The sequence below is a fragment of the Physeter macrocephalus genome, chromosome 14 (genome assembly GCF_002837175.3).
Source record: "Physeter macrocephalus isolate SW-GA chromosome 14, ASM283717v5, whole genome shotgun sequence".
Taxonomy (NCBI): Eukaryota; Metazoa; Chordata; class Mammalia; order Artiodactyla; family Physeteridae; genus Physeter; species Physeter macrocephalus.
In genome coordinates this window covers 82,505,292-82,519,768 of record NC_041227.1, presented here as the reverse complement: position 1 = coordinate 82,519,768, position 14,477 = coordinate 82,505,292, and the positions used below count along the sequence as shown (strand labels likewise).

The window sequence follows — 14,477 nt, the reverse complement described above, 5'->3', positions numbered from 1 at the left end:
GTACAGATTTTGTATTCTTAATTTCTTTATCTGGAGTTTATTTACTACTTACAGGACTTTTAAGACGTCATCTTTTTCCTAAAACCGTAACTTTTTATCCTCAAAGCTTGCTTTTCTTCATAAGATAAAAATGATACACTTAAACGTAGGTTTAAAAAAATAAATTAAGATGCCAAATCAGTCGGTAACGCTGAGGAATAAAGCTGCCCGGCAGACCGGACAGTCGCGTGTTGTACACCAGTACCTTCCCTCCGCGGAGCCAGGTCTCCAGGGAAAAACACCTCAGAACGTGAAGTGTGCTGAGCACAAATGCAGAGTAGAGGTGGATTTTATGATTCCAGAGCCTCTGCCAGCTAATTCCTCAGTGTCGACTCTAGGACAGTGTTCCACAGACTGCACCTCCTCCGGGTCGACTAAAGAACAAATTCTCTTCCCATATTTCTGTTGTGTGTGAAGGAAAATTAAGTATTTCACATAAAAGTGATAAAGTACTGCATGCAAAATTTTAATAGTGATTCTGTAGTAAGTTTAAGTTGTAATTTTGAAACTACGTATAAGATTGGAAAAGCAATCTTCAGAGTTTTTTCAGTCTCCGTCAAATTAGGCATAAATTATGTTCCAATATGTATTGGAACATATAATCTGATATGCTGTCATAGAGCAGAGAGACTTTCAAAAAGTGATTGGTTTATTCTTCTGTCTCTAGTACGCTGATTCTCATCCCTTTTTAATCATAAAAGGAGAGTGAGAAACTTAGTCTTATTTGAGATTTCAAAATACGTTTGTAGCTAAAAACAAATCTCAAAACGTTAATTTTAGAGTACCCATTTTTAATGCGCTGCTATTATGTCTATCTATACTCCACTTTTTAACCGACAAGATCACAAAATTTAGAGCCTTAGTGTTAGGAATCACTGTTAACTGAAGAGCCACCAGAAATTAAAATAAAGTGTCTCTGACATTGTAAGTCAGTATAATTCATTAAACTATCAAGAAATGTGGTTTACTGCACAGAATATCCTTACATTCTTATATCTTGGTGTCTATTTTATCATGTTTCTGTCTCATGTATAGATTTAATTGTTCTGTGTTTCATTTTTTTTCCTGGTGCAAAAGTACAATGACTTCATGTCTTTGAGGCTGAATTTTGTGGGTGCTCTCATACATCCATACCCACAGACACATGACACACTCTTGTTTGGTTTCATTTGTGTTTCTTTTTCTCAGTTTTCTGGAACTTAAAACTTTCATTCTCCTTTGATCATCCTGACATTCATAAGTATAGAAAACATTAGCAGTGGCCACAGTTTGTGTGCAGAAATGAGTGTGCGCCTCTCCTTAACCTGCAAGTTTCTAAGACGATTGGCTTTGCCGCAGCGAGAGCACACAGACACCTTCCGCCACCTGAACGCAATGCTGTTGTTCACGGAGTGTGTGCTGGACCTGACAGCCGTGCGCGGGGGAGACCCGGGGCTCTGTGCGTCCGCAGTCTCCTTGTACCAGATCCAGGAGAGCGCGGTGGTGGACCAGATCAGCCAGCTGAGCAAAGACTGGGGGTAGGTGCCCCCTTGCTGTCCATCTCCAGAGGCTTCCTGCCCTCTGTAAACTGGCGTCCAAGCTGGGGGCCGTGTCATCCACGGCCATGGGCGTCCCTGAGTTATCTCACCGTGCTCGATGTCACTGTGTGAGCCAAGACCTGGAGGCCCTGCAGCCTTGGTGCTTCCTTTCCTGTAAATCATGCTGTTAAGGTATTTGATGATAGAGAGATTGTATTTTTATCTGAGTGTGCCCACTGTATTCAAAGTATACACGTCTTTCTCCATGCCGGCCCTTCTCCCTTCGGGAGGTGTTCGTGCACTAAAAGTGTCAAGGGGAATGATGTCCCCTTAGAGAGACTGTTGAGATGGGGCCCTGGCCTGTCGGTTCGCAGGCTGACGCTCTGCTTGCTGTCTCTGGGTGCAGGCGGGTGGAGCAGCTGGTGTTATACATGAAGGCCGCACAGCTGCTGGCAGCCTCTCTGCATCTCGCCAAAGAGCAGATCAAGTCTGGGAAGCTGAGCCCGTCCACGGGAGTGAAACAAGGTACAAGCGGAGCGTGACGGGGCTGCTTTTCCCCTTACACTGGGAAGGGAAGTCTTTGGTGAGGGGTCACCGTGGTATTAAGCATTCTTAAATGGGAAAAGATGCTGGCTTTTCTGTTTTTTGGTTTTGCTGTTTAACCGATACAGAGAACAGTCAGAATTACTTTGTTCTCAGTCTTCTCTTCACTGAGAGAACATGTGGAAGAATGATTTCCTGTCACTTTTTTCAGTGATCATTTAGTGTTGCTTTCCATAAATCAACAGGAAAGTTGCATGTCACCATGACTGTTTCTGGAGGAAAATTAAAATTCTCATTTCAATTTTTTCCAGTTGTCAAAAATCTGAATGAACGATATAAATTCTGCATCAGCATGTGCAAGAAACTTACAGAAAAGCTGAATCGCTTCTTCTCTGACAAACAGAGATTTATTGATGAAATCAACAGCGTAACAGCAGAGAAACTCATCTATAATTGTGCTGTAGAAATGGTAACCCTTTTTAAGGTGTAATATTGCATAGTAATACTACTTGTCTTTAAGAGCACCTTTTGTTTTTTGTTTTTCTTGGCTGCGTTGGGTCTTCGTTGCTGCGTGTGGGCTTTCTCTAGTTGTGGCGAGTGGGGGCTACTCTTCCTTGCTGTGCGCGGGCTTCTCATTGCGGTGGCTTCTCTTTGTTGCAGAGCACGGGCTCTAGAGCGCAGGCTCAGTAGTTGTGGCTCATGGGCTTAGTTGCTCCGCGGCATGTGGGATCTTCCTGGACCAGGGCTCGAACCCGTGTCCCCTGCATTGGCAGGCGGATTCTTAACCACTGCACCACCAGGGAAGTCCCCTAAGAGCGTCTTTTGAGGTGCACACCTACTTGACATCATCCTTTTAAAGAGAGTTTATGCCCCACCACTCCCAAGTCCCAGGTATTGTGGTACCTCTTCCTGAAGGAGTGATTACACTTAATTAACATGCAACAAACATAAGTTATGTTGGTTACCTACCACATTTGGTAAAAGTTTATCATACCTCTGAAAAATTGCTAACATTAGGCGTGATCTAATCTTTTTATAGTTTGCATCTAAAAGCTTCACTGGATCTGTTTCTTCATTTTCTACTATTTAAGAAATTTGGCTTGATAAAACACTAGAAAAAATACTGCTCTTGTTACCCAATCTGCAGAAATTCACATGCTCAGATTCCACAACTGACCTTACCTAAGTGTGGACACACAAAGTATAATCTACTTTTCCAACTCTCTGGTTATGTTAGTGGAAATAATTGGTTTTCTGTATCTTGGGGGAAAAATTGCTCTGAAGGAAACAGGAAATTAGGGACTGTCAAAGAAGTAATGAAGTGGGGAAAAATTTAATTACTGACCAACCTTATAGTTTTTACCATATTAACATAGTTGAGCTTCCTTTTCCCTCTCAAATTTGTGTACTTTGAAATGTACTGTTATATTACCCCGTTGGTCTTATTCTGAAAGCCATCATAATGAAAAGGAGTGTGGAAATAGTTTTGGAATAGAAACTGTTGATGAGAATAATATACATTATAGTGCCCTAAGCTGTTGACACGAATAATTTGCATTGTATCGTTTTGTACCGAATTAAGACTTCATGGGACAGATTTTCTTTTAGAAATTTGTGCCAGGAAAGACGTCCTCTCGTACGGAGTTACGGTGCTTCTGTCTCTTCTGATGATAGAGCCACGTGCCTCCAACAAGTCTCTCCTTGTGCCCTGGCTGCTGAGCAAGCTTGGAGACACTCAACTTATATTTAGTTACTTCTCTCTCCTTCCGTTTCAGGGCTTGGATTTTCTGTATCCGTTTTATTTATCATATTGTATGTGGCTTTACTCTTTGAAAGAGACAGAGCATACTGACAAGTAAATTAAGGATACTGGATTACTGAAAGTCTGGGCAGTGAATGATTAAAGAGAAAATCAGGATGCTGTTGGGGAAACAAATGCTCATAACCCCGTGAATGACACCATGCGACACCATGCCCGTCTTTTGGGGAGCCCTACCCACCTCTTCCCCTGCCCAGCTCCCTCCTGCTTCCTTGTGGCTCTGCCTCAGCGTCACTTCCTGGAGGCGCTCCCTAACCACTTCTTCCTCCATAGTCGGGTTAGATGCCTCTCGCGTGTGCTCCGTACCATCCGGGGCTTCCTCCTGTGATGCCAGGTACCCCTTGGAGTTCACAGCCCACGCTTCCCTCTGGACTGTGAGCTTGCCTTCATCATACGCTCTGGACCGACACTCAGCAGGTGCCCAGTAAATACCTCTGAATGAATGAATCCCACACACCAGAAAATTCAGTAACTGAAAGGAAAAGCTGATAAGTGGCTTTTAACATCATTTAATTATTTCATTGTAACAAGATCTACTTTAGTGAAATGCCAGGTTACTAGTGTGGAAGTGTATGTTTAAAATAAACTTTTTAGTGAAGTCATAGACGAGCCAGTTTAGAAGTATAAATATCATGAGTTATGAATCTCTGAGTTCAAGAAGGTTATGTTTGAATGCAGGGTACCTCTTTTGTCAAGAAGCTCTTTTATGTCGCTCACCCAATAGATTATATCATTTTGCCAAAACATATTCATTTTGGACAGATTCCATTTAAAGCTGCATTGCCTGAATGGATTCGTATTTTCATGGAAAAGCTGAGAATCTTCTTGTTTCTGCTGACTGGTTCCAGGTTCAGGCTGCAGCCCTGGATGAGATGTTCCAGCAGACTGAAGATATTGTTTATCGCTATCATAAGGCGGCCCTTCTTTTGGAAGGCTTAACTAAGATTCTCCAGGACCCGGCAGATATTGAAAATGTACACAAATGTGAGTTGACTTAGAAAGTAGTGTGCGTGTTGGTTGCACTTTCATTGTCTCCTCCTGGTGCAGCAGACAGAGCATGGAGTTTGGAACTGTGCGGCCTGGGGGTTGCATCTTGGCTTCCCAACCTTGGGCAAGTCACTCACCCTTCTGTGGTCTCTTCTTCTTCAAGATGAGGAACAATGCCTGCCTTGCCGAGCTGTTGTGAGGATTAGAGAGGTTTCTTGTACAGAGAGCTGTTGGCTTTTGTCATTGGTCTTTAGATTTCTACACTGCCTGACTGTATTGGTGGGTGTGTTTGTGTATGCAGAGAACCTTGCTTTTATCATTAAACAATAAGAAAGGCAACTGTTTTAATCCGCGTTGGCTTAGTGACCAAAGAGCCCTGTGAAAACCCTGTGTACTGCAGATTTGGTGTACAGAACGGAGTGGAGACTGGTAGGGTACCAGGATGGTGTTTCCACTTGTTAGATGTAAGACCAGTGATGTTTTTTGAGGAGGAGGAGGTGGACCTCTTGGAGGAGGTGTGGTCATACCACATTTTGAAGAGCCAGAAGGGGCTGGCAGTTCTAAAATTGTTTGCAATTGTGAGCGAACTAGCTGTTAAAACCTAAATGTTCTTCATTTGACGTGCTGATCTAGCTTTTACCACTGTGCCTCACTAAGCTAGACAATTACCCGGCAGAAAGAAGAAAAAGTACTCAGAACTGTTAACTCTGGGGCAAAGACAGAACAGAGGTGAGGGTGTAGGTGGAGAGTGAGAGACTTGTTTTCATTGGTTCTTCTTTCCTTGGTTCTGAAAATATAAATGATTTTTATTATGAATTTATTTTATTTCTAGATAAATCTAGTATTGAAAGGAGATTGTCGGCACTCTGCTACAGCACCTCGACCTTGTGAGCAGCAGAGGCCAGCCCCCAGGACTAGGGGTGGTGTGAGGCGATGCGCTTGGGAGCACAGCTCGGATCCTGTCGCCCCACCCGCAGGAAACTGTAGGTTCCTGCACGGTGACTACCAAAGAGCAAGCAGTGATTTCAAAAAGGAAAAGCAACCCCAGAACTTACCTGCCTTATCAGAGAAGCCACCGCTTCCCTTTTTCTTTGTAGAAGCAGAAGCAAGAGTATTCCACTTGGCTTTCAGTTTGAACTTGGTAAATAAATGTACCTTAGAACTAGAGTTGTCAGTACAGTTATTCTTAAGGATAATTAGGAATGAAACGATGAGTGGCTCTTCACGCCAGTCACCAGAGCAAAGTGTGGGGTTCCACATGTTCACTGAGGCGAAAAAGTAAAAAGCCACGTCTCATCCAGGCAGTTTGATACTCGGGGTAAGTTTATCTGAGTCTGAGCACGCGTCCTTAAACAGCTCAGGAAGAAATAGCTTAAGAAGGAGTGAAAGACGTCTCTTGGAAGAAATTGTGAAATCTTCAGTTTGATCTAATATGGACACATATTAATAATCTTCCAAAATCTTTCATATTGCACTAATTTATTAAAACAACTGTGTATTGGATTTTGCAATTTAAAACTAACTGAGGCACAATGGACTTGTTTAAAATATATTACTTGATTATATACACTACCCTTTCCAGAATTCACAGGTACTCTCTCGTGGACTTTTAAGTGGTAAAAAACTTGTGTTGTGTGAACCTTTTGCATTTTCTTAACCTATTCATCTACACCTACAGGTTTTCTCAGTGATATTTTTAAGTTGCTGGTTGTCTGCTTTTGTTTGCATTTTTTACTGTGCATGCAGAATGTGCGTTCATGCCTATGACCTCTGGGGTTACTAAAGGCTAGGGTTATTGGGGCAGTATTAGAACAAGTGTCAATCCAGAGATACTCTCAAGAATTGTAATAGGGCCAGAACAAAGTTGGTGACTTAAAGGCTTATTAGTGATGTGGAATTTTACATGAAGTTAGTGAAAAATGAGGTTTGTTTTCTCTTAGGAAAATGGGCAGCTCTTTCCAGCCTGTGTGCATTTTCATGTTAATCCTGACAGTTCACCAGATAGCTAGTCGTGGAGAATGTGGGCACTTAGCATCCCTCTAGAAATGGTGCCTGCGTTGTAGATTATTTCGTTTCTCTTACTTACCTGCTTGAATACTTGAAGAAACCATTCTCCAGTTTTAATCCTTTTAGATAATATAATCTGAACTCTTGACAAATTGCACAGAAGCTCTTTGGCGTTAATCTAATTTGGTGTACTGATAAAAACAAAAACATGGTTTTTCTTTACTTTGACGAAGTAATGTAATTTTTACTTTATTTATCTGTATGAAATTCCAGCAGTTAATTTTGAACATTTATTTATATGATGTTTATATTTTTAGGTCTTTAATACAGTGTTTCTACCTCTTATTTGTAACTGCATGCATTATTCATGAAACTAGGTGAAACTCACTGAATTGTTGTGTAATAGCCTTTTTATTATTGCCTGTACAGATGTATATTAAGGTAAATAAAACTGACCAGGTGTTCCTAGGGTAAGGCTGGGTCCCCGTGATGTGGCTTGTCAGGCCGGGTCCTTCCTCAGTGAGTTTGGAGGCATGGTGGTTAACGCCCGTTGCCCTGCCCCAGGATTTCAGCTGCTCGGTGGCTGTCCTGCAGGCTGCCAGGAGCGTGGGCTGGGTGGTGGGTTCCTGCCCTCCCTGCAGGGGTGGTAAGCACCGTCACTGGTGATACTCCACTTTGTATGAGTTTTTCGAGTGTAAAGGGCAGTTTCTCGTACGTTCTCTCTCTCAGTTACCGCCCGTGTCATCTCACTGATCCTCCGAGGGGGTGGGTACATTCCGGCCCCTCCTCCCCTCTCCCGTTTGTTTTTTAAACACAGGATGAAACAGGTTCACAGCGAGGAAGTGCTTGGTCTGCAGTCAGTACCTAGGGAAGTGGCCGGGCTGTGCTTTGTGACCTCCAAGTGCATTCTTCTTCTTCTTGTACGACAAAGGTCAGGTGGTAGGTGGTGTGTGTGAGGCCGTGAAGTCTGAACAGCAGAGAAGAACAAACTGTAAACTTGTGATTAATGGTTCGGATTATATTTCCATTATCAAGGCCAGTTGTTTTAAGAGATTCTGCCTTGATTATAGCAATAATAAACAAACGCTTTATGTTTCCACGTGTATCTTTTGATTTTGTATCATCTATTTCATAAAAAAGAAAGAAACCAGCCCACTCATTCACGGGTTGGCACCGGTGCTCAGGTGAGCCTGGAAGGTTGCGGGCGCGCAGATGCGCACGGGGCTAATCCGTGAGCGTGCCGAGTGGCTGTTCCTGCTGTGAGGGTTCGCCTTAATGGCGCCTGCGCAGGGCCCGTGGGATGCTTCCCACGGGCCCGTCTCCTCAAGGGGGGCGTCCTTCTGTCCCCTCCTGGGGTCCAGGAGAGGAGCCCGGAGAGGGGTGACTCTTCGAGCCCGGTCGCCTCAGTCCCCACGGGTAATAGGGCAGTCGAGCTGGGCACCGTGGGTGTGAAGTCACTGACTTGGCTCTCAAAAGCCCTCGAGGTGACGGAGGAAGACTTGCCGCTTGCTCCGTGCGCCTCCTGTAGCTTCTGTGGGCAGCCCCCACGGCTGCGGGAGCAGAGCGCGGTTCTGTTGTTCCAGGGAGACTGGCCGCCGCCCAGACAGCTTGGTGTCTTCCCTCCGTTGACGGGCGCGGCCTAGGAGCATCCGTATCCACCTCTGCGCGCCGGGAGACAACTGACACTGGCTCCTGGGCCCGTCGTCAGCCATGGAAGTCCTGGGCCCTGCCCGAGTCTCCGCCTCCTCTGTCACAGCCCTGGCCAGAATGCTGTCTTTGGGAGAGGGGTCAAGGTGGCATCGTCCTCACCGGAATCAGAGGAAGTCACATCAGAAGTGACCCGCCTGGGAAGGCACCGCAGGGCGGGAAACGACAGTCCGTCCCTGAAGTCTCGGCTTTTGTGGGCGAGGCGGAGCCAAACAGGTGAAGGGTCACAGGGGTCAGTGCCCAGACGGTTGTGGAGGAGGGAGCCGAGGCTGGGAGCCTGCCGACGGCACGGGCCCACGCAGAGCAGGGCGCCTGGCAGAGCCTCCGGGTCCCCTCGCGCAGAGGGCCTCGCTTGGCCGCGTGTGAACGTGCCGTCCTTTGTGAACAGCCTCCTGGCGTGGATCTGAGCGGAGGCTGCTGCGGCGGTGGCCGAGCCCTGGGGCTTCCCCTCGCCCTCCTGCCCCCAGGCTGTCCCGTCTCTGAGGGTCTGCTCGCTGGAGGCTGTTCTCCGCTTCCTTGGGTGCAGCTGCCTTGGTCTCGGACTCCCGTGCAGAGCGGTGCCTCCTTGGGCACTTGGCCATCCCTAACCTCGCCACACCTGTCCGCGTCCGGCTCGGAGCTGGTCAGTGCTGGTGAGAACGAGACGAGTTACTGGGCGTGAGGTGGTTTGAACAGCCCCGGCCGCGGGCGGCGGGCAGCCTGCAGCTCCTCACTGGTAGGCTTGGTTTGGGGCGAGGCCCGGTTTCAGGCTCTGTCTGGACACCTTCTGAAAGGAGCAGCCCCACCGCCGCGGCCGAGCCCTGGGCACCTGCTTGCCGACGTCCTTTCCCTGTGGATTGATCTGACCCTTGTAGTTCAAGGTTTGTGGCAATCTAATATTTATTACTTCATTTGATCTTCGTACCAGCCCTCACTGGCCTCATTTCACAGATGGAAAAGGCAGACCTGGCAAGTAACTTCCAAAGAGAAAAAAGCCAGGGCTGGGGTTTGGCCAGCCGGGCTGCTGGGCGGGGCCTGGGCCCACGAGCTCCTCATCCCACACACGTGCCTGGAGCCCCGGCCCTGCTCACCCCTCGGCCTTCCAGCCCCTCCTTTCTGCTGATGCACTCTTATGCTTCTCGGTGCGCAGGTGTCTCCGGCTGGACTCCCCCGGCCAAGCGGCAGGCAGCAAGTTTTGAGAAGCAGGTGAGGTTAGCAGATCTGCCATCCCCTTGGGGGCTGGAGCCGGAGCCCAAGAGCAGAAGCTTTGAAACCACCCTCAGAACCCCCAGGGGAAGGGCTTCCGGGACACATGGACAAATGGGCACTTTGCAGGGTCCCTGCTTGCTTGTTTATTTGTACGAGAGTCGCTGAGATGATAGACCAGCAGGGATTTGGCCGGTCCTGGGTGGGAGGGGCCTCAACCCCAGGTTTGCCAAGGGCACTCCTGCAGGCCCTGGCGTCCTAAGACCAGCTCTTTTGCTGACGGCGGCACGTAGGGGCCCTCTCCCAGGGATGTAAGCCAGCGCCCTCCCCTCGGTCCCTCAACGGGAGGTGGTGCGTGGAGCCCTGTCTTCGTCTTGAAGCACTGAGGCCCACCCAGCTGCCCCTTCTCCCACCTTCTGCCCTTGGGCCCCACCCCTGCTGCAGGGCGAGGTCGGGGAGGGAGGTGGTGGGCCCGGCAGGGGCAGGTCACAGGGGCCTTTGCCCAGAGTCCCGCCTGGGCGACAACAGGACTTCTGCCTGGCACACTGAGCTGCGGCCAGAGGCTCTGATGGGGGCCTGACGGGCCTGCCTCTGTTCCAGCTGGAGGGTTTCTGTGAAGATGGTGGGTAAGCGGGCTGTGCGCTGAGAGTGAACCACTAGGGCGGGCGGCTGATCTGGGGATCCTCGCGAGGGCAGGGTGCCTTCCACGGAGGGGAGGGTCTGTGAGGGGATGAGGAGGCACGTCGCCGCTGGTCCAGCGGGACAGCAGGTTCTCCTTCCCTGTCGGAGTGTCTGTCATGGGCGGTGGTGATGCTGATTGTTTCACTGTGAGCTTGTTAATTTTGTGATTCTTTAACAAGGTGATTTCCGTACAGGAAGAACTCTAATAAAACTCAGGTCATCATCTAGGAAAGGTATTGGCAGTAAACACAACAGATGAGGGGAGTTAAGGTGGGGGAAATGCTGGGAGAAAATAAGGAAATTCCCTCCCCCCCCCCCCCCCCGAGAGCCCTCTCCCTGCCCCCCCTTCAGTCTGAAGGCTTCTTGGAGCAGCAGAGTAAAAAGCCCCTGGCACAGACGGGCCGAGGGTCCCAGTCTCTGGGCTCAGAATAGGGGGGCGGATCTAAGCCCCGGGAGGTGGGTGCAGGGTGGTGAGCGAGGCTGAGGCCGGGGGCCCTTCTCCAGTCACAGGCTGGCTCCTCGTCACGTCGGGATTTTGGACACGCGAATGCTCCTTTCCACTGAGAATGTGCTAAAATAACCATTCTTAGACAAGTTGGTGCGGAGCACACATCACCGTTTATTCAGTCGCCGTCAGAGGAGCCAGCATGTGACAAAAGCGTGTCAGTTCAGAAAGGGTGTGAAACCTGGGGGGATTCTCGGGAAACAGATGCCTGTTACATAAGCAGCTTGTTTACTCCTGAGGATCCCAGCTTCCGTCCACACGGTCACGAACACATCATCTGTTCGTCTGTAGCGTCGTGTCAGAGGAAATCAGACAGGACCTCCAGGGCACCACGCGGTGCCCACTTTCTCCGTTCAGGACCCTACGGCAGCGCCTTTGGCAGCTGCTCGGCTCTGCTGTCGTGCCACGGAAAGTAGCCGGGGCCGGTACGATGCACCTGAAATTTGAGTTTCTTGTAACTTTCACGTGTCACAAAACAGCCTTTTTTTTTTCCAATCCACTTAAAATGTAAGAACCATTCTTAATCTCTAGGCTGTGGCCCGGACCTGGCCTGCAGGCCGTCGCGTGTGGCCCCCGGCGCACAGATGAACTGCGGAAGAGCCAGGCATCGAGGCGCACGCGGCGGCAGACACAGGCCACCAGGGATGCGTGCTGCTTGCCCTCCTGGGGTCAGCTAGCACGGATGTGGACAGTGTCCCCGGGTCAGCAGCACCTCCCCAGCGACGGTTCTGCTCTTAGACGTTTCATCAAACGGGTAGTAAACAGACAGAATGCAAAGTCTGTACGATCCTTAGTTAATGGAACATTTGGGGCAGCACATGTTTTTTTCTGCTGCTTTGACAAACGAGGTACTTCTCACTCTTGCTGTGTAGCCTTGGGCAGGTCCCCTCGCCCTCCTGGGCCTCCATTTTCCATCCATTGAAGATCAGAGTAGTACCTTCTCACACAATTCTTGTGGGGAGAATGCCCTTTGCACAGTGACAGGCACTTGAGGGCCGGAGGAAGACCTAAGCGCAGGAGCTCCCAGGGTCCCCAGGTGCCCACTTGACCCTGACCCTCAGAAGCCCCCAGCTCCCTTCTGATGGAAGCAGGGAGGTGAGTCCTACGCCCACTTCCTCCAGGAAAACTGCCCCGAGGCGCCCCCAGGCCCTTCCTGGGGCTGGTGAGACCAGCCTTTCCCTTGAGAGTGGGTGGGGCATCGGGGCCCCGCAAAGGAGAGACACAGGGACCCTGGGGGAAAGGCTGCCCTTGGTCTCCCTCTGACTTCTGCCCCCAGGGGCCTTCACGCTCCTGTGTTGAGGGCGGCCCTGGAGGGTCTTTCGTGGGCGAGAAGAGCCAGGCCTCCAGCCAACCAGAGTAGAGAAGGAAAAATCCCAAGTTTCTCTATGATTGGATTCAGGGTGAACACCTGGAACGCACACAGGGAAGAGGGGTTTGGTGTGAGGCAGGGTCTAGGGAAGGCGTCTCCTCGAGGCTCTGTGAGATGTTTCCTAGGCCAGAAGCTGACGGATAAATTTCAAGGAACTGTAATGTTTGACTTCAAATTTGGTCTTTTCTCCAGCTTTGTTTGTAATTCAAAACTGTTAAGCACCTGCTGTGCTGGGGGTACAGCAGCGAGAGAGAGGCTTGGCTGCCCTCACGGGGTGTACACTTCAGACAAGACTGATAAACACACAGGTATGATGAATGCCGCAAAAGAGAGGTGGACGATGTTATTGCTTGTGGGGGGGCTTGTGGCGGGGGTGACGGGACCAAAGTCGGGAAAAAATGAGTGGCCGCTGACCAGGTTAATGAAGGAGGGGAGGATGTTCTAAGAGCAGGACTAGCATGTGCAAAGGCCCCGGGGCAGGGGGAGCCTGCAACAACAAAGGCACCGAAGACACGGCAGTCATTCTCTGTCCCAGCACCGTTTGCTTTCTGCAGCACAGTAACCAGTTTCTGAAATTACCCTGTTTCTATTTTTACTTGTTACTCTCCTTACCTCACTAAAATGTCAGCTCTCTCAGCCAGGAATCTGTCTTGTTAGTAGTGTCCCTAGCTTGTAAGACAGTGCCTGGCAAAGAGCAGGAGCTCAACAGATATTTGTGGAAAATGACAGTGACGTTGATGGTGGTGGTGGTGGTGACGGTGGTGGTGGTGGTGATGATGGTGGTGACGTCCGCATTCCAGGCAGACAGACACTGTGTGCAGTCCTGTGCCATTGCACTTCCAAGAATCTCACGTGTGTGAATTTGTGTGAACCTCGCAGCCACCTGTGAGAGACGGAAGTAACTCGCTGAATCTCACAGTGGTCAGTGCCTGTGTCAGGATTCATCTCAGGCTCCCCCGAGCCCACGCCCTGACGCACCGCCGCAAGATGCAGGTATAGCAACGACTCTGCTTGCGCGCAGAGACTGTTCTACGCGTGTCTGTGCACGTGTGAGCGCGTCCGTCCCGTGATGGACACAGGCTCTCGGCACCAGCCCTGCCTGACCAAAGGTCGGCGTGTGGGGACAAAGTGAGCAGCGAGGAAGGCTGGGGGAGGCCCTCTAGCAGCCGTAAGAAGGTTCGAAGCAGAGGGGGTGGCCTGATTGAACTGGCGGGTTGGAGAAAAGATGGGAGGCGGCCTAAATGGCTGCAGGGACACCCATAAAAACATAGAGGAGAAAATGCCTGCTTCCAAGAGGTAGGGAGGAGCGAAAACCCACGTGACTTGGAGAGGAATAGGATGTGGGTGGATCGGGTAGGGTTCTCCGTTGCTAGACGTCGCGTATGAGCTCACGTTTGCTGTGTAACAAAACCGCTCCAAAGACAACGGCTTAACACAAGGAACACGTATTATTTCTCATAATTCTGTGGTCCAGTTGGGCGGCTCTGCTCTGGCTCAGCGTGGCTGGTGCTCAGTGGCCTGAGGTGGCCTCACCTGTGCTTGTGGGTTTGCTTGACGTTCTGCCGTCGACTGCCGGCCCAGCCCTGTTCAGAGGACGAGCCCCAGGCGCTCACCCCTCAGCCCTGTGGAGGCAGATCTGCCAGTGTCCCGTGGACCGAGTCCAGGTTCAAGGTGGGGAAGCACGGCAACGACCTACCACGAAACCCTTTGCTCACCCGGGACGGTGGAGGGGGCGGGGGGAGGAATCCCTGTGGCCATTTTTGCAGCCTGCCACGAATGGAAAGGACTCTGGCTGATTTAAGCAGAACGGAATTGGTGAAAAATGACTATTTGTAAAAAGAATTTTGCGGCGGCCTGGGAACAAAATCAGTAATCAGGGCGCAGGACGTGCAGGACGAGTGTCGCTGCACTGCTGTGACCCTGTGTCCGTGTTGCTCTGGGGGTTTGATCCTGCAGCAACCCTGCCTGGTGTCAGAGAGGAGAACGCGCGCGCGCACACACACACACACGCGCGACCACCTCGCTCCTCCTGGGTCGCATGCAAGACCCCGTTTGCAAGGCGGGCAGAGCTTGTGCACAGTCATTGCCTTTGCGTGGAGAGGAGAGGTCCAGGGTAAG

General features: G+C 50.0%; 1 protein-coding gene across 5 annotated transcripts in view; it reads left to right on the top strand.

Annotated features, from left to right (window-relative positions):
* The window catches only part of ULK2 (unc-51 like autophagy activating kinase 2), an 81,322-nt gene that overhangs the window by 58,065 nt on the left and 8,780 nt on the right, over positions 1-14,477 (top strand). For 2 of the 5 annotated variants that reach the window (XM_024127627.3, XM_028499919.2), the window contains exons 23-34: positions 1,351-1,556; positions 1,963-2,081; positions 2,411-2,583; positions 4,767-4,902; positions 5,738-7,851; positions 8,496-8,835; positions 9,008-9,251; positions 9,339-9,479; positions 9,749-10,718; positions 11,282-11,415; positions 11,522-12,667; positions 13,160-13,352. In XM_024127627.3, the coding sequence (XP_023983395.1) occupies positions 1,351-1,556; positions 1,963-2,081; positions 2,411-2,583; positions 4,767-4,902; positions 5,738-5,796 (693 nt within the window). In that variant the 3' untranslated portion in view covers positions 5,797-7,851; positions 8,496-8,835; positions 9,008-9,251; ... (3 more) ...; positions 11,522-12,667; positions 13,160-13,352. Of the gene's footprint in view, positions 1-1,350; positions 1,557-1,962; positions 2,082-2,410; positions 2,584-4,766; positions 4,903-5,737; positions 8,005-8,495; positions 8,836-9,007; positions 9,252-9,338; positions 9,480-9,748; positions 10,719-11,281; positions 11,416-11,521; positions 12,668-13,159; positions 13,353-14,477 lie in introns of those variants that run through there. The other 3 variants (XM_024127629.3, XM_024127630.3, XM_028499920.2) reach the window with 3 other exon arrangements.